The 22565-nt window shown below is 46.4% G+C and overlaps 1 protein-coding gene across 2 annotated transcripts; it reads left to right on the top strand.

Annotated features, from left to right (window-relative positions):
- The first annotated feature begins 9618 nt into the window (after positions 1-9618).
- Positions 9619-20037, top strand: POLR3H (RNA polymerase III subunit H). 2 transcript variants are annotated; one of them, XM_038386759.2, is made up of 7 exons: positions 9619-10075; positions 12561-12693; positions 14483-14579; positions 16827-16913; positions 18061-18124; positions 18761-18968; positions 19652-20037. In XM_038386759.2, exons 1-7 carry the CDS (start codon positions 9798-9800, stop codon positions 19703-19705), a joined length of 921 nt encoding a protein of 306 aa, XP_038242687.2. In that variant the 5' UTR covers positions 9619-9797; the 3' UTR covers positions 19706-20037. The 2 variants fall into 2 exon arrangements, with proteins under 2 accessions (XP_038242687.2, XP_038242689.1); XM_038386761.2 differs by lacking the exon at positions 9619-10075 and adding an exon at positions 10897-11254.
- The last annotated feature ends 2528 nt before the right edge of the window (positions 20038-22565 follow it).

Here is a 22565-nt window from a genome sequence, read left to right as displayed (position 1 = left end):
AGAGCTCCAAGCCGCCGCTGGTGGCGGGGGGAACGCACAGCTGCTGTGAGCTACAGCAGCGTTGGATGCTGGACCCTCCACTTCCCATTTTGTCACAGTTATTTTTAGTAAAAGTCATGGATAGGTCCCAGACATCCGTGAATTTCTGTTTATTGCCCATGACCTGTATGAGCCTTTTACTAAAAATATCCATGACAAAATCTTAAGCTTAGTTATAAATGGTGCTGCATTGATGGCTGGGAGCACCAAGTGCCTCTGTGTGCCTACAGAAGAGATAAAGCATGGAAAATAGCAATGCAAGCATCTGCCACACAACATATCTCTCTGGCACACCCTCTTATTGGAGGGGCCAACCATAATGGATGAGAACAGAGATCAGTCTCTCTGCCCCATTCCATTCTTGGCAGAGGGTGCCGACTTGTCAATTAGTACCAGCTGTGGTGGTGTTTTTTGTGATATGGCCACTGTTGAATTGAGACCCACAAACCCATTTCCTACAGGACACTCAGCGGACTTTGCACACTGACCATTTTTGTTTATTACCAACATGGGCCTGATTAGATCAAATGTGATCTAGAGCTGAAAGGCTTGACAGACTCTAATATGACATGATTTGCTGCTAACTCACTTTCCTTCCCCATCCCTAATTCACCTTCCTCTCTCCTTTGCTGCCCTGACTTAACTGTCTTGTTTCTTATTCAAAACTCTCCAGACTGATCATCTCTCTCTGCCATCCCAATACCTCTATTTCCTCTTGTGAGGTAGAAATGTTTTATTCCATACCATTGGGAGAAAGACGTGGGCAAGAGCCTGGGGCAATGGAGAAAAGGAGTGATGGAGCAAAACTAACAGACAACTGTAACAAAACAACTGTGCCTCAGTTACAGGTCCTAACGATGGTGCATTGAGAGACATATGTAAGGCAAGGACTGGAATAGCAAGGGGCGCTGCAGATCTCAATCAAGATGCACTAGCAAAGCGCTGTGGGGCCAGGATTGGGATAGCTGGCACTGTAGGCCAGCAGGAAGGTACATTTGTAGTCTGTGTGGGACTGGGACAGGAATAGCAAGGGGTGCTGCATATAAAGCTTGAGGTACATTAACAGAGCTGTGTGGAGAGCTCAGGACTGGGATAGCAGCAGTTAAGGACTCCGGTACTCACCTGGCAGGTGGAAACTGGAATAGTACATGCCCCCGCTAAGCACACTTCTAGCCTTCATCATCCCCCATTAAAAAAAACAAAATTATTCAGACCACAAATATTTATGAAGAAAAAAATTCCAGTGAAATGGGATAGTTACTAAGTGAGAGAGCATAATATTGGTCTGAAAACCCTAACTTCAGAAAAATAACATGCTAAATAAAGCCTAGAAACACTACTCCCAATCCTACTCCCACATGTGTTCCCCAAGACAGTACAGTATCTAATAATTCAGAAACTCCCACTGCATACTGCTGGGAAGAACATAGTGTTTGCATCAAAGCGATTGCACTGACTGTGGTTTTGACTGGCAGCTGCTGAGATGCTTGGTTTTCCTTAAAGCTTTTTTTAAACACCTCAAGCCTTCTCTTTTCATCTTGCTTTGGAAAGTTTCAGGCATTAGCAGAGCCCCTTGTTTTCCACAGTTCTTCAACTACTCATTTTGCTGCACAATCCACTGTGGAAGAACTGCGCAGGAGAAATTACAATTATCACTGGAAAGGTCATGGATGTGATTATCCAATTTGTATACATGTATCATTTCTGTATCTGGAGTTAGGAATATTGACTATGTAACAGTTACAACTGTGGTTATATTTGGAGATGCCCACCAGATAGTGAGCAATCAGCCTTAATAGGCTATTAGGAAAAAGACAATGAGTCTTCAAAGATGTGAATTATCACCCGAAATTGGGCCAGCTAGTAAGCTTAGGGAGGACTAATGACCCATCAGAGTTTAGCAGAAAGTAGCATGTTTATTATACTGATAGCTAAGCTCAAAAGAAGGGGGGGGGGCGGTTCACACTCACACTCTCCCAGGACAGGCACAGCACTGGAGATGTCAGGATTCTTCAAGGTAAGTGTCCCACAGTGCAGCAATGGATAGTGTGATGAAGGTAAGTCTTCCCGAGGCACGATGGAATGCAACGCAGCGAACCACTGGCCAGGCGGTCCGGGTGAAGGGCCTTCATGGGAGGTACAAGCTTGTGAGTGCACTCCTGAGCACATGGCCCCTTCCCCTTTTAAGGACCTGCTCCTCATGGCCTGTGACTAGAGATGACCTGGCCACATCTTGTTGGTCACACTCCTCCTCGGACAGTGTCCATGCAATGTCATGCATTGGGTGTGTGAGTGCTGCCTAATCAGAGTGCCAGACATCTTGTCTACCTGGGAGGTCTTCTGATCTTTCAGTTGTTCAACCAGCCCATTCATCCCACAAGCATTCCAGGAGGGAGGGGGAAAGCCACTTCACAGGTATTCGAACAGGGAGAGGAGACAAAACGGGGTTAGGGGGAAGGTGTAACAGACCTTTTGAACATACAGGTTATACAGAGCATATAGATCACTGCTTCTCCTACAACATGGATCCCTCATCTCTTGGGAGTTCCTTCCTGCGGATATTGAAAATAAACCTGGTTTCATGGTTGTTTTGACACTACAAAGTCAGGTGATAATGTTACCTGGTAAAAAGTACCACCTTGGACACTGTTGTACTTTTACACTGGAAACAAAGGCTTCCCACCTTATGTAAATTCTATATAAGGCTGGGGTGTCAGGCAAACAGGACTTTTCTCCATTGCCTTCCTGCCCAAGAAGAAAGACAGCTCAAAGTACCCGAGGAGACAAAGGAACTGGGCTGAGAGGAAGGCATGGGATGAGTCTAGACTGAGGCTGTGTCTACACTGCCAATTTCAGCGCTAAAACTTTTGTTGTTTAGGGGTGTGAAGAAACACCCCCTTGAGTGACAAATGTTTTAGCACTGAAAAGCGCCAGGATACACAGCACTTTATTGCTGGGAGCGCTACCACCGCTCATTCAGGGTGGGCTTTTTTTTAATCACTGGGAGAGCTTTCCCCCAGTGATAAAGCGTGTCTACACTTCCCACATCACAGCACTGCCGTGGCCACGCTGTAATGTGTGTAGTGTAGATGTACCCTAAGACAGGAGTCTAGTCTGTAAAGAGAAATAACTGGAACTCTATGCTACAGAAACTCTGCAACTTGCCTAAAACAACATTTAGAGTGAGAAATTACATTTTGTAACCTGTTTCTTGAGTGTATTAAGCCTAGTTTGCGTGTTTTGTTTTATTTGCTCATTAATCTGCTTTGTTCTGTTTGCTAACCCTTATAATCACTTAGATTCTACCTTTTATAGTTAATAAACTTGTTTTTGTTTATTATAAAGCCCAGTTTGTGCAATTTATAACTGGCGTGGAGGGCAAGAAGTTGTGTATATCTTCCTCCACATTGAGGGAGGGGGTGAATTTATGAGCTTACATTATATAGAGATTTCTCTACAGTGCAAGACAGTATTATCTTGGGTGTACTTTCCAGAGGGAAACTGTACTTGACTGCTGGGCAATTTCCTAGCTGAATCTCCCCATAGAGAGCTGCTTGCAGACTCTGTGCAATTCTACAGCTGGTGTGCCCTATCTGTGTGTGCACTGCCAGAGGCAGAAGAGCCTGATTCAGCAAAACAGAGAAAGGGGGACCAGGCTAGTGGAACATGTGGGCTCAGTGAAATCCCAGTACATCAGGGGCATCCCGGAAGGGTGTCCACCCTGTCACACTCTCCTGCTTTGATGACAAAATAAAACTACCTCGATGAGGGACATAGACCTTTTTGCAGCAAAGTTATATCGACAGAATATCAGTGCAGACACTGCGCTTGATTATGTCACTGTAAATGGCCTCCAGGAGATATACCACAATGCCTATCCTGACTGCTCTGGTCAGCAGTTTGAACTCTGTTGCCCTGCACCCAGGAAGGCTTCTACCCCTCCCCCTTTAAAGGACTGGGAATTTTTGAAATTCCACTTCGTGTTTGCTTGGTGTGGAGAGCTCACATCGCATCTTTCCAGCTGGCCATGAAGGCTCCATGCAGCAAACACTCTCCCGCTTGGAGCACACCAGAGTTGTTGGATCTGCTGGCACTGTGGGGAGAGGAGGCTGTGCAGCCTCAGCTCTGGTCCAACTGTAGGAACTCTGATCCCTACGGTTGGATTTCTTGGGCATGTTGGATAAGGGCTATGAATGGGACACACATCAGTGCCATGCAGAGATAAAGGAGCTGAGGAAGGTGTACCAGAAGTCAAGGGAGTCAAACTGTCACTCTAGTGCTATGCCAAAGACTTACTGCTTCTATAAGGAACTGGATGCCATCCTCAGCGGTGACCCAACCTCCACCACCAAAAACCCTGTGAATACTTCAGTGGGGCTGGAGACAGCGGACAAGAGACTCAGCTTCAAGGACGAAGTTGTAGACAATGAGGTTGAGTTGGAGGACAATGTGGAGCACATGGCAGGGTCATCTAGTGGCGTGTCAAGTCAGGACCTCGTTTCCACTCCAGAGGGGTCTAGCCAGTCCCAGCAGTCCATTTCTGGTGTGCATGATACAGGAGAGGAGAGCTCTGGTAAATGATCTTTTTGAGTTGATGCTGCTCAGTTATAAGAGGCAGAGCTGTCCTTTGCTTTGTATATTCTATAAGTGGGTGAAGGGATAGAAATGTACAAGACTAGCTGTGTTTGTGTGCACTTCACATTCCCCTGTGCAGCTAAGCAATGCAGTGGAACAGTGTGTTAATGGACACCAAGATTTCAAGGGAATCCTTCAGAGAGATCTCAAGGAAATTTTCCTGGAGGTACTCACCAATCCTCTGCCAAAGCTTCCTTGGCAGAGCTGCTTTGTTCCTTCCCCCATTGTAGGAAACTTTCCTGCTCCAATCGGCAATCAGTTATGCAGAGACCAAAATTGCACACAGGCGTGCAGCATAAGAACCTGGTCTGAAGCCGCATGTATACAGGGGATGTACCTTTGCATCCTTGCTTATCCTCAGGAGTGAGATATCGTCTTCCATGACCGCCTGTGGAAATTGGTGGCAGAATTTACAATATTGCCCCTACTGGCCTGCAGTAATCCCCTTAAAAAGACACCAAGATCCTTTGCCCCATCTTAAGCGCTCTCCCCCATTCTCCCTGACCCCAGGCTGAACTCACCATGTTTAGGGTGTGTGCTGTGTGCTTGCCAAGGAACAGTGAGAAACTAATTCATATTTTTTAAAAGATGCCTTTTACTATAATGATTCAATGTTGTGCGTGCACTAACAATCATGCTTCTGTTTATTGTTTCTTGTTCTTCTGTAGATGTGGCTGTCAGGGGAACACCCTACACACCAGCAGAACGCCTCCGCCAGATAAGGAAGCATCCAAGGAAGAGCAAGACAGACATGTTTTGAGAGATGCTCCAATCCTCAGAGGCTGAAAAACAAGAATGCGGGGTGTGGAGAGAGACTTTACAAGAAAATTATAAAACAGACAGGCAGAACAGAAAGAGAGCCAGGAGCGAATTTTAATAGGCCAGAAGTGAATGACAAAAGTGATGGAGGAGCAAACGGAGATGCTGAAGTCCCTAATCACACTGCAGGCTGAATTAATGTATGCTCGGCCCCCCCTTGCAGTCGATACAGAACTGCTTTCCATGCCCTCTCCGAATTCCTCCCACACATTCCTTGTAACTTCCCGGCCCATCTCAGTACCCCGTTCACTCCACCCCTTTGGACAGCTTGCAAAATGATAGCTGGACTTACACACAGCTATAAGAGCCTATATTGCCTTTCATTGTTATCTCCCTTCCCACTAAGCCTTGTGTGTGTGTTGTTAATTGGTATTTAATAAAAACATACTCTCTGAAAGATAACCAATCTTTATTTGTCTCCTACACACAGTGGTTGCTGCTGGAATTAATACACTGTGGCAATCTGATCATTTCTGTGTATGAATCACAGTCAGGAATCATCAAAATTTTCATGCAAGGCAGCAAGTTAATAAAGCATGACAGAGTGGTGTATAGAAAGACACATTACTGGAGCTTGTTGTCAAAATGGTGCCTCAGAGTCCCTGATTCGAATAGCCCCCCCCTCCATTGTGGCCCTCTAATAGCGCTGGTATCTGGCTGCTCAAAATCAGCCACCAGGCATTCCACCCCCACGCTCCACCCCAGGGGAAACTTTTCACCCTTAGCCTCACAAATATTATGGAGCGCACAGCAGGCTGCTATGACCATGGGAATATTTTCCTCACTTTTGTCTAACCTGCCATAAAGGCAGTGCCAGAGTGCTTTTAATCTGCCAAAGGCACATTCTACCGTCATTCTGCACCTGCTCAGCCTATTGTTGAAGCACTCCTTTTGGCTGTCCAGGTTTCCCGGGTAAGGTTTCATAAGCCATGGGAGTATGGTGTATGCTGGTTCTCCCAGGATCACTATGGGTATTTCAACACCCCCCCCCCCCCATTGGAATCTTCTGGTCTGGAAAGAAAGTTCCCGCTTGTAGCTTTCTGTACAGGCCAGTGTTTCTGAAGATGCATGTGTCATGCACCTTCCCGGAACACCTCACATTGATGTCAGTGAAATGCCCATGGTGATCCACAAGCACCTTCAATAACATAGAGAGGTACCCCATGTTATTGATGTACTCCATCCCAAGATGGTCCAGGGTCAAAATTGGGATATGTGTGCCATCTATTGCTCCGCTGCAGTTAGGGATTTCCATTGTTGCAAAACCATTCACTATTTCACACACATTGCCAAGAGTCACAGTTCTCAGTAGCAGGATGCAATTAATGACTCTGCACACTTGTGTTAACGCAGTCCCAATGGTCAACTTCCTGACTGCAAACTGATTTGTGACTGATCTGGCTGTCTGGAGTTACCAGCTTCCACACAGCAATCACCAGCAAGAAGGCAGCTCTCATTTTGGTGTCCTAGCACCACAGTGCTGAGGTGAACTCCACACACAGTTCCAGGAAGGTGACTTTCTGCATCTGAAAATTCTACAGCCACTGCTTGTCATCCCAGACTTGTGTAACAATGTGATCTCACCTCTCAGTGCTTGTTTCCCAAGCCAAAAAGCAATGGTCCACCATGTGTAGCTGCTCTGTGAATGCCAAAAGTGATCTGGTGTTTCTTTCCACACAGCATGTCAGGCACCTCTGATTCCTGTTCAGACTGGCTGCTCATAATATATTGCATGGCCAGCCATGACATGTTCATAACAGTGACCACAACAGTAGAGAGCAGTGCAGGATCCGTCTGTTCAGACAGAGATGGTGGGCACACAGTAAACAGGGGTCATTGAAAAATGCCGTGAAACGTGGTTAGAAGCCCATGAAATGATGGGGTAGAAAAAAATGCAACATGGGATGTTGAGCCCGCTCCCATAATGCCCTGCAATCCATTCCACCCTCCCACAACTCCTAGCTGCAGAAGGTGGCGAGTAGCACAGTGGGATAGCTACCTCCAGTGCACTGCTCTGTCAATGCTAAAGCACCAGTTGTGGATGCGCTCTTCCAACAGAAGGAGCGTTGCATGAACATGCAGAAGTGATGTAATTATACCGGTTTTTGATCGTCAGCATAACTTGCATTTGACAAAACTCTGTAGTGTAGACAAGGCCCAATTGTCACAGTTCCAAGCTATGCCACTTTATACCGGCTAAGAATCTGGTCCGAAGTTTCAAGCTGTTGTAGCTGTGAGGAAAACATTCCAGATGTAAATCTGTTAGCACCTGAGTATACAAACACCCTGATACAACAGCTCCAGGAGAGGCGAGAACCGTTGTCTCTATAATAGTGTTAACATCAAAGCCTAACAATGACACTTGAAATGATAACATTGTTAACGATTTTCCAGTTGATCATTTTAGCAGAAACATCCAGCTAATGTAGATATTCATCATGGTTGGATGAAATGGCAGATATTGGGTCAGGGGAAATGGGAAGGCTAGTGGTTGTCAAGAGTTCCTGGGGAAGGAGAACTAGGAGTTGAAGCCCCTCCATAGTTTCTGGTCACCTATGTTTCAACCTACAAAGGGAAGGAAAAAATAAGATGAAGCCTCTCTTCAATGTGAAAAGCTTCCAACAGCTGCCTGCATGTTAAAAACATAAACTGACTCTCACACCTTCTTGGATACCAAATATCCACCACTGCACTGCCAAACTCCCTGCTCTCTGCTGAAAACTATACTGCAAATAGGCCTGATCAGTAGCAAACACTGTGGCATATTGAAAAGTTATAGCAGCATAAATAAAATAAACTGAATTTACCAGAAAAATAAATCATACATAGGGACACTGCACTGGTTGTATGATTTTTCACATTTAATCCAATACAAACTTCCATTTTACCTGAATCTGCCATAGAATTCAGTACCAGAGTAGCACAGACAATGGGGGACCAAAGGCAATTGGAGCAAGCTGCTGAGGGACAATGGGGAAAGCTCTTTCATGCACTGCACACGGCACAGTAACAGCACAGGATCCAAGTTTCTAAAATTAAATTGGCTTTTTATTAAAAGAACTATTTACAGAGATGCTGAAACTGCAGCTAGCATTCCAGCCACGCGCACCCAGACTGACTTCTGGATACCTCCACCTGCAACCTCTGCTCTTCCCTCCAACTTCCATGCAAGGTTGCTACAACCTCACAAAAAAAAAAAAAAAGCTTACAAAAGCTGATATTTATTTACATCATTACAAAATATTTATATTACCAACTATGTGTTTCAGAGTAGCAGCCGTGTTAGTCTGTATTCGCAAAAAGAAAAGGAGTACTTGTGGCACCTTAGAGACTAACAAATTTATTAGAGCATAAGCTTTCGTGAGCTACAGCTCACTTCATCGGATGCATTTAAGTGAGCTGTAGCTCACGAAAGCTTATGCTCTAATAAATTTGTTAGTCTCTAACTATGTGTTTGATTATGTCCCTTTCCCCCACCCTTTGTATATTGTTCATCTTCTTAGACAATAAGCTGTCTGGGGCAGGAACTGCATCTGCCTAGCACAATGGGACCCTGATCCCAGTTCTAGTTGCTCCTGTAATAACAAAACATAATAATAAACAACAGAGGTAGGATACTAGGCTAGATGGGTCAATGGTCTGCTCTGGCATGGCATAAAGGTGGGACAAAATGACCATCACCGGCCATTCAATGGTCGGGTGTCGGCAGCAGCTGGGGTAGCTGAAGAGCTGGACCAATGACCACCTGACCTGCTAAACCAGGAAGCAGGATGCTGAGGTTAGAGGGCCCTGTAGTTTGCTCCCCTGTGCTCTAGCGATCGCACAACGTGTCCCCCAGGAGGGCACCGAGGTCCCCTCCTCATGGCTGGGTCAGTCACGGCCCTGGCTTGGCTCCCCAGGGGGCTGTCCCGCCACATCCTGCCAGGCCTAGGTGAAGCGAAGGGAGGCCTGGGGGGTCAAGTACCCCCCCATTTCTCTTGGCCCGCCGGGGGGAGGGAGGGGGCTCTGTGCTGTGCCTGCCCCCCGGCCCGTTCCTGGCAGCCGGGGCTGGGCAGGGAGTGGAGGGGGCGGGATCCTGCCGGCGAGAGGCTGGTTGAGAAGGTCGCGGCTTCCGTCCCCTACCCGGGCCTGGCTGCCGGGGCGGGGGCCGAGCGAGCCCGACCCCTTCTCCCCCCGGCACGATTCCGGCTCCCTCGGCCCCGGGCCCGCGGGGAGCGGAACCCCGCACCGGGCTCTCTCCGGCACCAGCAGCAGGAGTCGTGCCACCGCTGCCCCGCGAGCCTGGGCGGGACCAGGGGCGTCCAATGCAACGAGGGGCTGGAGGGAAATGGCGCAGCCCGCAACAAGTCGCCCGCCCCACCGCAGAGCTAGACCCGCTCCACTCCTCGCTCGGAGATTGGGGGAGCCCTGGTCAGCTGATACTGATTCCATATGTCAATCAACCCCTTCGGCCCGCCCACGAAAGGCGATTGGCCAGCCCACCGGAAGTCACCTGGCCGGCAATTAGGAGGCTGACGCGGCGCGGTGACGATCTGCTGCCACCAGTGTTGCGGTTGCCACGTGCGCGCTGCACCCGGGAGAGGTGGGTGCACGGGGGGCTCAAAGGGACCGCAGGGCCGGTGCCTGGAGAGGAACCAGTTTGGTCCTCCGGGAGCCGACTGTATCCCGCCATGCTTTGCGGCACCATAGGGTCCATGGTTCGCTCGTTGGTGGGCCGCGCGCGGGCCCGTTAGCCCCCTGGGCACGGAGAGCGGGCGGCCCTGCTGGGCCGCTGCCCCATGGGCGGTGGGGGCGCTGCGCGAGCCTTACCGTCGCGCGCGGGGAGGAGGGGCCTGCGCGCGGGGCTGAGCGCGGCCCGCGCGGACGCTGCGCTACGCCACGCCGCTCTCCGGGCCCGCGAGCCCGGCCTGTGCCAGGGGCGGGCAGCGAGCGCGCGGGAGCAGCGCGCAGTGACCGGCCCGGGCGGGAGGCCGCTGGTCGCTCCCTAAGGGGGGAAACGCCTCGGGACCGCGATGGGCCTTTGTGCGATCCGGGTTTGCGCTGATCCCCCGGGGGTACCCCGGGTTCCCCAGCTGAGGGGCCTCCCATGAAAAAACTTGCGTTGGGCTCTGCTAGGAGTAACTCGGGGGTAGACAAAAAGAGGAGGAGGAGGCGGACTTGTGGCACCTTAGAGACTAACAAATGTATTTGAGCATCAGCTTTCGTGAGCTACAGCTCACTGCATCGGCTCACGAAAGCTGATGCTCAAATACATTTGTTAGTCTCCAAGGTGCCACAAGTCCGCCTCCTCCTCCTCTTTTTGCGGATACAGGCTAACACGGCTGCTACTCTGAAACCTGTCATTAATCGGGGGTAGACTATTTTTTTTCTCAAGGTCCAAATTTCTTCATCAAGGTATAGTCAAGATACAGAGAAGAACATAACAAATCCCCAAGAATGATAAATAAAATATTTTGGAGGGCCATTCAAAGGTGATTGGTAGTCTGGATGTGTCCCTCGGTCTGCTTGTTGATTACCCCTGGAGGAACTAATCCAAACTGATTTTCCTATCCCTCTTCCATGCTACTCAGTTTTTGTCCAAGTCCCTTTCCTGTGTTGTCAGGTTTGACTTACCTGGGTGTGGAGCAGAGAAATCTTTCCCTCATTTCTCTCCTCTGGCAAGTCAAACACTAGAAGAAAAATCTTTAGGGGACCTCAGATGGCTGCAGGAGAAAAGAATCTATCACCCTAACTGCTTAGCTCAGTAATGAAATTTTAAGAGGTTAGTCCACCTCTTGCCAGTGTTTGGAGCTGTATTTAAGCTTTCATGGTGGTAGGAGGGAACGTATCTCTTTGTGAGGGGGTGGGCAGAGGTTGGTTGGCACTAGCCTCTGAGTATTACCAATGATTGGCATTTCTACAAATGTGGAAAAAAGCCCAGAATTGTTAACTACCTAACATTGGGGCACATGCGCATCTGGCATATTGTAAATAAGGATCAATTTGTGTTAACTACAGTATCTAATTTAGGGATTTGCAATGTGCCTATCACCTTAATAGCTATTACAAACTCCTTTTTTAAAAAAAGCAAATGATTTTCCTTTGTTTGTTCCTATATGTGAGGGATAGTATTTTTAGTGGGGAGGGATTAGACAGTGTGGGTTCAAAGGTTTGCTCCTGAGTTTGCATGAATGAATGCCATTTCTTTCCCCCAACCCACAATTGAAGATCACTTTTTTGTGACAATGGGCAGGTGGCATCTTTGACAGTGGCCTAATCTGTCCTTTAGGCAGGTAGTGGAGTGGTGCAGAATCTTCTAGATGAGCTAAGAACCAAAGTTCCCTTCAATCATGCTCTCTCAGGAACCCTTTCTTTCACTTCCAGCGGGGGGGGACACATCCTCACTTACGCTTGAGCTTGTCTTGTGGATGTGCCCTCAGCAATTATGTTGATCCCTTTCTCAGCTGTCTTATTGGGTAGTGCTTAGAAGCCCAGTTGCTAGGCTCTGTGCATGCATATAAAGAAGAGATAGTCTTTGTCCCAAAGAGCTCATGATTATAAAGGATTGAGCTGGAGACTTGAATGGAAAAATAGAAAGTTTCCATTTGGGGTTTACTGGGTAGGACATCTAGCAAAGTGAATCTAAAAATTATTTTGCTGCATAACTGAATCACTTGAGTATTTTATTGAACCTGCCAGATTTTATAGACATTCCATGCGAATGAAGTGTCTATGGTGCAGGGACTGAAAGATTTCCCAGACACTTCACCCAATCGTTATGAGCTGTTAGAGGATCCTAGGTCCACCCCTGATCTTAAGGTCCTTCTGTTTTTAGGGTTTATCGACAGTACAGAGCCTTGGCCTGCATAGGGGGTTCTCCACCACCTCCCCAAGCAACATTAGTTATGCCAACAGAAGCATGCTTCTGTCAGCATAGTTGCGTACATACTGGGGGATTTACCGGCATATCTATATCGGCTAGTTGTGTGTGATTTTTATTTCCCCCCCACTCCTAGCCAACATAGCTATGCTGGCAAAACTTTGTAGTGTAGACCAGACTTTATTGGCCCTTTGCTCTCTTTCTACAGGGACACTTTGCTACTAGCCACCATGTTTGTTCTAGTGGAGATGATGGATACGGTACGGATTCCTCCGTGGCAGTTTGAAATGAAGCTCAATGACTCCATTGCCGAAGAACTAAATAAGAAGTTAGCTAACAAGGTAAAGCTTAGAGCACTGAACATGTGAACCAGACTTTTATGCAGCTGTGAGTGACGGCGTAAGTAGCAAAAAATTAAATTCAGACTGGTTTGGATATGAGGACCGTTACAAAGACTGAAAACTACCTAAGGGACCATCTACAAAGGGTAACGATCAAAAATATTGAGTTGGAGAAGGTGATGGCTCTGGCGTTACTTAATGTGATCTCAAATTATGTAGAACAAGGAGGGTAAAGAGCACAGTAATGATATTCCGAGAGAGTACTGAACTGAGAAGGATGCCAAGTGGGACAGAGAAATAATGAAGGGAACTTAAGAGTAGTTGGCAGGAGTAGGAAGTAGCAATAGGAGACTCCGCCTTGAAAAATTTTAATTTACACGTCTTGGCTGGAGAAAAGCCTTGAAGGCAGAAATGTTGAAAGAAACCATGGGGTGATAGGTTTCAGAGCAGCAGCCATGTTAGTCTGTATCCACAAAAAGAAAAGGAGTACTTGTGGCACCTTAGAGATTAAGGTGCCACAAGTACTCCTTTTCTTTTCTTGGGGTGATAGTATCTCACTGCTGTGCACTAAGCACTTGAAATGTGATCTGGCAACAAAAAAACTGATAAGATTTGGCATAGCATATAAAAAGGCATCATAACACAGACCAGAGAGGTCACAACCTCTCATATATAGAACTATTGGGACTAAGATTAGAGTGCAGCATTCAGTTCTACACAGGTAACTGATAAACTGAAGGGAGTTCAGAGAAGAGCAACAAGAATGATCGCGCGCTATGAAGAGTGACTTATGTGGAAAGATTATTAAACGTGTCTCAGTTGGCCACCAGTGACTTGAGATGGGATGCTGTCTGCAAGTGTTTGAACAACAAAGAAAGAGAGGGAATGTTCAGGGTCTTTTGTGGGGTTGGGAAATTAGCAGGATAAAACTAAACAGAACTGAACATCAGAAAAGATTTCTGATAGGCTGAGGAGCAATCTCCTAAAGGAATGGCAGAAGCCCCATTGTCGGGACACTTAATACACTGTAGGGAATCATCTTCCACTGACGGGGATGAATGGGCAAGTTGGGACCTACTAGGTCTCTTCTATTTGTAATTTGGATCGTAAGGCAGTCCCAAGCCCATAGGGTATACTGACATCTTCAGTATTTTCATTATTCTGAAAAAACCTATGCTCCCTCTGACCTGAGTATCAACTGATGGGTCCAGAGTTAATGATGGGCGTACCCAGATGGAGGGGAAAGGCTTTCTTCACCTGCGCTAACAATCTTCGTGACTTCTGAATGAAGCATGTCTCTTACAGAAAGGGATTCAAGGGCATGACTACCCAGCAAGGGGCGTTTCTGGCCTTTGGAAGAGCTAGTTCTGGAAATGCTGTATTTCTCATCCAGGTGGTGGTGTTTATCTAAGCCACTCATAGGGCTCACTTCTCCCATTTTCCCATCTTTGGCAACAACCTAAAAGGCTCAGGTTGTAGCAGTGCTGTTTCTGGAGTAGGTCAACACGTGCCCTCTGATACCTCTGAGAGAGCCAGAGGGGTCCCTAGAAGGTAATGATGGGTGCGCACTATCTTTTCCCCATAAGAGCTGAGGCTTGCACCTCTACAGTGCTCTGATCTGATGCGCATGGATCTCTTGTCCAGTTCCTCCTATGACAGCTCATCTGGTTGGCCATTTGCATGAGCTTCCTGCTTAAAAACTTGTGTGTGAGAGTGGTGTGGGGCAGAGATTTGCGGGGTTTACAACTCCAGGGATTTATTTATTGCTCATTGGCTTTTCTCTGAACAGGTTGTGTATAATGTTGGCCTCTGCATCTGTCTGTATGACATCACAAAGCTGGAAGACTCGTACATATTTCCTGGGGATGGTGCATCGCACACTAAAGGTCTGCTACTGCTTTTCCTAAGCTGTATGGGTCTCAGGATTCTTTCAGGTCTCTAATTATACTAGGAAGGTTGCAGGAATGGTTCAAGCCTCACAACCTTAATTCTACCCAGGTAGAGGTCCCAAGAGGAACATCACCTGTCCCTGTCAAAAGCTGTTGTTTTCTGTGTGCTCACCGCAACTTTAAATTGGCTCACCTGTTCATACACTCCAACAGACCTTCTCTATGCTCTGAGCAGCACCACTGCTGTGGGAACTACTTGCTGCTAGTTGGACAAAAATGTGTAGGGAGGCATCCAACTCCATTGCTTCCTCTTGTGATCTGCCTGAGGGACTCCTCACGGTGGGAATCCAAGGGGGGCAAAGTGAAGGTTATGTTGTGTGGGAAGTATGGTCTTAATTGCATTTCCTGGCTTTCTTATGTTTGAAGGTTTTTTCTTGTAGTGCTAACATTTGTTCAGGGGGTCCTTAGCACCACACTTCCTTGTTCTGCAACATTTGCATTTTGAGAACTTAAACTCTCCCATACTGGAAGGGCAAGAGCTTGAGCACCTGCAACCTCGGTTCTGTATTAAAGGCTTTTTTGCATGTGAATAGTTAAGCCAATTCACCCGTGTTCCAGAATAGCCACTGGAGTGGGCTTTACCCCCACCCTTCCACTGAACAGAGAAAACTATTTCAGTATCTGTCCCTGAGTATTGGGTAGCCTGCAGGAGAAACTGTATATGGCTCTTGGGCATGTGTTAAGCTATAGAATTTATCATGCTTCTGAGCACCCCTCACCACCACTATCCTGCTGCCTGCATCTCAGCCACTCCTTAAGGTAAATACCATCTATTACAGAAAGCATCTGCAATGCCCTCTGACACCCATAGTGTCCCAGTAGCCAGGCGGGTTCCTAATCATTAACAAAGGGTTGAGACATCAAAATGTTTGTGGTGAGAAAAGTGACACTGTCTAAAATTGGCCTTTCCAGATGTGTGTCCACCTCTGTTCCTATCACCACAGTCTTATCCGTTTAACTTATACTGGAGAAAGACTTGGTTTGGTTAGTATCAGCCCCGCAGAAGAGCAAAGCTGGGTTACGTTCTGCTTTGCCAATCATCGGAATACCCAGCCAGGGTTTTAGATTCCAGGAGCTTTATTGTGGGGGGTGACCTAAGAAGCAGAAAGAGAATCCGTCTGAGCAGGTAATCCCCACCCTGGCCACTTTACTTGTATATTCTATCTCTCACCATCCCTTCCTCTAGTTTTTTAATTCATAAAACCTGCCTCTTTGTGTTGAGTGCTTACATTCTCATACTTGCAGTGCTTCCACAATCTAATATATAGTAATAAATATTGGTATAGAGGTTGTGGGGGAGCGTATCTGAAATTCTGTGATAACTTCAATTCTCTCTGTTGGTTGTAACTACTTTGGAGTAACTTCTCCCATCTCTTCCTGGGCTGGAGAAACACCTTTTATAAAAATAAGTAAATAAATAAAAGGCAGCTTCAAAGATAATATTTTGAAGTTTACTTCTGGAATCAAAATGGGAATTTGTCTAAAATTGAGCCTCACGAACATCTCTCCTATGTAGCATTGCTGTGCATTGTCATACAACTATTGCCTTCCACCTCCGTGGCAGCTGCTTTTCAGTGGTTAAGTGCGTTATTTAGGCAGTGTGGGCTAGTGGCTTAGGCACGGGACTGGGACTCATGAGACTTGGGTTCTATTCCTAGCTCTGTCACTGGCCTGCTTGGCAAGTCACTTCCAATCTCTGTGCCTCAGTTTCCCCTTCTGTAAAGTGGGGATAATGATACTGACCTTTGGGAAGTGCACTGAGATCTACTGATAGGAGCTTGGTGGTATTATTTATTTGTGCTGTAGTAATGCCCAACAGGAGGAGTAGGATCCCATTGTACTAGGCAGAAAGAAGTAGTCTCTGTTCTGAGAAGTTTCCAGTCCAATACAAAAAATAACAAGCAAGTGTGGCAAACAATAGGCTGGTGAGTGTTATAATAACAAGATTGTGCAATTACTTAGACAAGTTATATGCACACCACATGATTCCTGAGAACTTAAAAGTATTGTGGGAGTTTGATTGTGCTCCTGATATCGTTGGCATGGGAATGAAGCTGCTGAAGAAATGTCAGATATGAGATTTGGAGGCTGTGGGGTAGATTTTTTTTTATTTTTAAATGGCTGTCACCCAGAGGAAGTTAAGTATGTGACTCTCTCAGACCTAGCATCTTTGCTTCTTTCCAGTGCATTTCCGGTATGTGGTATTCCATCCCTTTCTGGACGAGATTCTGATCGGGGAGATTAAAGGCTGCAGTCAGGATGGAGTTCATGGTAAATTGCAACTTCTAATACTAGGGATACCGTAGCTGTTGAGCATTGTGTTGAATCCTGCATCCTTGGCTATGAGATTGGTTTGAGATACAGAGATGTTCAACCCCAAGTCATTATTTCTATTTGGCTTGGGTCAATAGTAACTAAGGCTATGTCTACACTTTAGAGTTTTTTCGCTGACAGTTTTGTTGGTGATAGAAGAGCGCTAAAAGAAAAGTGTTGGTTTGTGTTCACATTATTTTCCACAGGCATCAAAGTGTGTTTACATATGCAGCACTTGCATTGCAGATGAGAGGAGTGCACTGTGGTAGCTGTCCCACTATGCACTGCTTCGGGACACAAAACAAATCATTGTTGTGGAAGGGATGGAGATGTGTGTATGACAGCTGTCAGAAGCAACCAGTCCTGGGGGAGGGGGAGAACCCGACCTCACGTGTTACAGCACCGAAACTTGCTGCGCTCAGGGGAGTGTTTTTTCACACCCCTGAGCGACAACATTGTAGCGCTGTAAATTGCCAGTGTAGACAAGCCCTTAGTTAAATTGCTAGATTCAAACTGGGGGCAGGCTGTGGGCCCTCTTGCTTGCGGGTTTTGCCCAGACCCACAAACCTCCTTTATTCAGTCCCGTAGGTGTACATTTCAGAAGAGCTTGGAGTCACTAGATTGTGCAGGTGGATAAACCCATCGGTAGATGGAGGCATAGGTTTGCTTTGTCAGGAATTCATTTAGCATGGCTTCTGAGAGTCATTTGGTTAAAAGGGTATATTATCACCGTAAATCACATTGGTCGGAATTCTCTTGCTTTCTGTGATTATGTGCAGCATCTGTGACCCCTCCCTGCATCGAAAGTTAGTGAAAATTTTGTTTACTTTGTGGATTTGACAATAATTAGTTTATGGTCAGGGTGTTACTCTCCTTTTTTGTTGTGAGGGACCTTCTCACAGCAACTGAGAGAGAGAAACACTTAAAAGAACAGAAGAGTGGGACTGTAGAGCTATAGATCTGCTAGGGGGACTTAAGCAGGCACAACAACTGATACGCTGTACTTCACACTGAAAAAAACAAAAGACCACGTTATACCACTTTAATGTACTCCGTCACTGATGGCAAGATCCTTTTCTTCCTAATTTGATTCTTTGCTTTGCAGTTTCTCTTGGTTTCTTTGATGACATTGTCATCCCTCCAGAGTCCCTGCAGCAGCCAGCTAAGTTGTATCCTCTAACCGTCTGCCACATTGACTTCTTTTTTTTAAATAAAGGAAGGAAGTGGCTACAGTTCTTTCTTGTCACCTGAAACCTTGCATGCCCCATACTGTACTATAAAGAGGCTCAGGGGCAGCAGCTAGAATATCATGCTTAGTCCAGAGTCCCATGCAGTCAACTGTCCGAGTTAGACAGCTAATCCCTTTCGGGTCACACCAAGTGGGTCTTGTAGGGTTATTCTGCCACCTGTTAGAAATGAATGGCAAAGTCACCTGAACAGCTGGGTTTTTTTTCTACAGCATAGACATTCCTCAGTCTTGTAACTTGCCTCCATCAGTGGCCAATTCCCCTGCCCTACATGATGCACTTGGCCAATGGGTACATGGTGGGAGAATTCTTTTTTTGACTCCATCCCAGGTGATTATCTTATGCCTTGAAGCTTGTGCACTGATTATCCTTTTTGCTGCTGTAAAGCTAAGATAAAAGGGCCTGGGTTTTAGAGCTGCTTGGAGAAGTGTGGTTTGAGAAACGTGTGAAGAGGGTGAAGCCACAAGCCTCCTGCTCTGAGGGCTCTTGGTCTATTGAGTGAGAGAAAACCACTGGATTCTCATGATGTGTTTTATTGCCTTGACTTGAGCTGGCCAGCGATGAAGCAGAGCAGGTCTGGGTGTGGGAGTACGAGACAGAAGAAGGGGCTCATGACCTGTACATGGACACGGGGGAGGAGATCCGCTTCCGGATAGTGGATGAGAGCTTTGTTGACACATCCCCTACAGGTCCAAGCTCCACAGAGGCTTCCACCTCTGGTGCCACAGAAGAGGTGCAGAAGAAGGAGGCACCCTACACTCTGGTGGTAACTATGTATAATTCCTACAGCACCATAGATGTGCATGGCATTTTAAAGAGACAGTGCCTCTTCCCCAAGTAGCATACCGTCTAAATTAGAGATAACACAGTGAAGGATGACAAAGGTTGGGGATGAGGTTACTGAGATTAGCTTTATTAAATATGTATCTGGTGTCTTTGACAGTGTAAGAAACATTGGGATGAAGTTCTGAGGAGGGGGCTGAAGGCAGTGAGTGAGGTTGCCTGGTGCACATGGAATAGTAGTGCTAGTGCTGCACAATAGCCTTTTGCCAAACAAGCTCTTCCACCAAAGAATTTCTGATCTAAAGGCTTGTGCACAGCAGAAAGGCAAGACTCTAAATTAGTGCTGGTGCTCCTTTAAACTGCACCTTCCCAGTGATGGAGTGGGGTATTTGTATGTGGGCCAGTGGGTACTTTGCCTTCAAGTGATGCTCTGGCCAACATCTGAAATAGTACTGACCAGATCCGGAGGAGGCTGGACCTCTGAGGGTCATTGTGAGACAGGGAGGAAAGGAGGATTCCAGTAGATAACTCAGATATTCCCCCTCCTTTGAATCCCCCCCACACACACACACAGTTGACTAAGTTGGATCAAACATTCACTCCTATCTACTTGCCTCTGAATCTTCTTAAATTCTCATCTCATTCTTTTTTCTTCTGTCTGGACAGGGATCCATCAGTGAACCTGGCCTGGGCCTCCTCTCATGGTGGACAAACAGTTAGCAGGAGTCAGAACTTGCTCTGCATGGATCCTACAGGATGGATGTTTTCAAGGATTGCAGGAGCCAGCTGGTGCCCTGCTCCCCTCCAGGCAGTGGACAAGAAAGCAGGGCTTCCATGTTCCTGTAATTGCTCCCCACCAGGTCGGGCTGGCAACTGCCAAGAAATACCTCCGTTAGAACTGTACAAGTAAAACTACAGATACAAGGGCTGCCCTGTTACATGAGCCCAGCAGCCACAAACCCATCTGGGACTTTGACATCCTGGAAAGCAGAGCAAAATTGGGTTCAAATGCCAAAGAAAGTCTCTGCAGTCTTGAAAAAGAGCAATCTAAGTTGTAACAGTGGCAGGACAGGTGGTGCTGTCTGGCCAGAAGAAACTGGTAATTTCCTACCGCACCCAGTCTCCTGGCTTGAGAAATGTAATGAGAAGTGTAAGCAAAGGCCTGTCTCCTTTAGTGGAAGTGTTCATAAACAAGGAGGTGCTGCTGTCTCAACATGAGAGAAAAGTATGGGAAAGGTATACGTTGGCTCTTAAGCCATTGTAAAGCCTGGTGATGGAAGGATGGGGAAGGCATTGAGAGCTGGGGCAAGGATGGGAATCCAGCCCATAGAGGAGTATTCACTTCACTGTACAAGGGAGCTGGAGTTCCATTACATGAATTGCTATGAAGATGGAAGGGTGTCAGCTTACTAGGAAGCAATTTAGCTGCTGTTTCTAATCCTTTGCCAAGTACCTGCTATGGTGCTGAAGTGAAATGCTGTAATATGGTGGATGGGCAGTGGTCTTATGCAAAACAAGCTCAGGCTTGGCTGAAATGTTCACTTAATTTTAGATGCAAGGCCATATTGCTGAGTAAAGCTGTATTTCCAATCCCTTAGGGGGTGGGAAGGCTGGTTTTAATATTAGATGAATAAATATTACTGACTGTACACAACCCAGCTTCCTGTCTATCAGAAAAAGACAAACCCAGGTTCCTGCAGTTTGGGATGCTTACTCCATCTCAATGAAGATACTTTCTGACTTCTACTTTGAGGAGCAGTATTAAACATGCAGGAATCAAACTCAATTACTTTTGCAGACAGCAGTGAAAGGAAAGCAGGGAACAAAAAGTTAGTGGGAGTCTGTGCAGGGCTGTAATGTGTTTTGCATGATTAAATACCAGCTATTTTGTGGGGCTGGAATTTGATTGCATGGTGGTTCTGCTGTCCTTAAACCATGAAAGCAAAGCTTAAGTCACTGGAACCATTTTTACAATATAATTGCAGCCCCTTACTTCTAAGCTTGGCTACTGCTGGTTCATAGATTAATCAAAAGGAAGTCTAGAATTCATCTTCTCACTGCCATCTGAACCCATAAAGTCCCCTCTGTGCTGTCACCAGCTTCTCTAATGAAGTATAGCAACACTGACCAAACATCACTCTAACAGGGCTGCTAGTGGGAAAAAAAGGTATGGTATCTTACAGAATGTTATAACTTGGAGCACAGTTTTGAGCATGTTCTAGGAATTGGCTTCCAGGAGAAGAGGATGCTCTTCACATGGACTCATCTCTTTGTGTTTTAAGGCACTTTGGCTATGTGAAAACTATGGATTCCAAGCAGCTGAAGTCTGACCAATAAAAACTACTGTGGGTGTCTCTCTCATACATTAGTTATTGCACTGTGGCTTCTATGCACACATGAGCATGAACAACTAGCAAGTTACAGCCCTGGCAGTGCTTTCTTAGCTATTCTACCCCCCTGAGTTCTGATGCTAGATTGAAGCTTGCATTGGTGCAGTGAGAGAAATGGAAAAGTTCTTGAATTTTCAGTATTTTGGAACATGAGTCCCAGACTGGACTTCTTTCCCCTCAGCTATGTATTACTGCTGTTCCTTTCAAGGGGAGCAATAAATTAAGGGGGTAGTTGGAACTACACAGCTGAGAGTTGCCTCCCCTAACCCTTGCTGCAGTTGGGGCCCTTCTGTTCCCAGTAAGTGAATTTCAGACCCCATTCTAAAAAAACAAGAAGTCTTCCATTTGGCAGCACCTGTGTACCTTTACTCTGCTTCCAAAGTGCTCTGTTTGTATATGCTGACTACCTGAAGCTTCATTCCCTGAAACATATCATTTCTCCTCTACAGTCCTAGGTACTCATGCTCATACTATCTGAAAACCTTTCACCTGCTTAAACACAAATGATCTCTGGACCTGTTCACCTAGTGAGTGAAGAATCAATTAGTTAAGATTTGCATGTAAGTAAGGGAGTGAGTGGCAAGGTCCATTATTCTTGTCTCTTCTGGGTGAGTGTGCTGTACTAGTCGGGTCCCAGGAAAGAACTTGCCTCCCTCATTTATGTTATCAGTCTGGTAGACTATAGCTCGTGTAGGAAGGCAGATGGAGAGATGAGTTCTTGCTCAAAGTCCTCTTTGGAATTGGCTTATCAGGACAGGCTTGATATGAATGGGGCAGGGGGAAGGTGTGGTTAGTGCAGAGATGTGTTTCTGGAGATTGGAACTGCTCAACAGCAAGATTTGTGCCTGTAACAGCTTTTTGCAGCATGGATGAATTTATTCCTAGGAAAGAAGTGCAATAGACAGTCAGGGAGGTCACATAGCTGGCTGCTTATTCCCTATCCTAGCATTTGGCCAGTCACAGATGGGAATGGGCTTTTAGGACATACACTGACATTCACAAATGCAAAAGGAGACCAAGGCCGTGTACTGACCATTGGAGTGCAGATGCCCTTGAGAGTAGAGGATGGTGTAGTGAAGGGAAGTTGACAGCTTTTCTGGAGTCACACAGCCCCACCTTCATTCAATCTCTTGCATGCAGAAAGTGGGTGGTGTACTGATATTTCTGATCAACATTTCAGACCAGCAATA

Source organism: Dermochelys coriacea, chromosome 1, assembly GCF_009764565.3.
Source record: "Dermochelys coriacea isolate rDerCor1 chromosome 1, rDerCor1.pri.v4, whole genome shotgun sequence".
NCBI lineage: Eukaryota > Metazoa > Chordata > Testudines > Dermochelyidae > Dermochelys > Dermochelys coriacea.
Note: the sequence above shows the minus strand (reverse complement) of the source record. Positions and strands in the feature narration are given on the sequence as shown.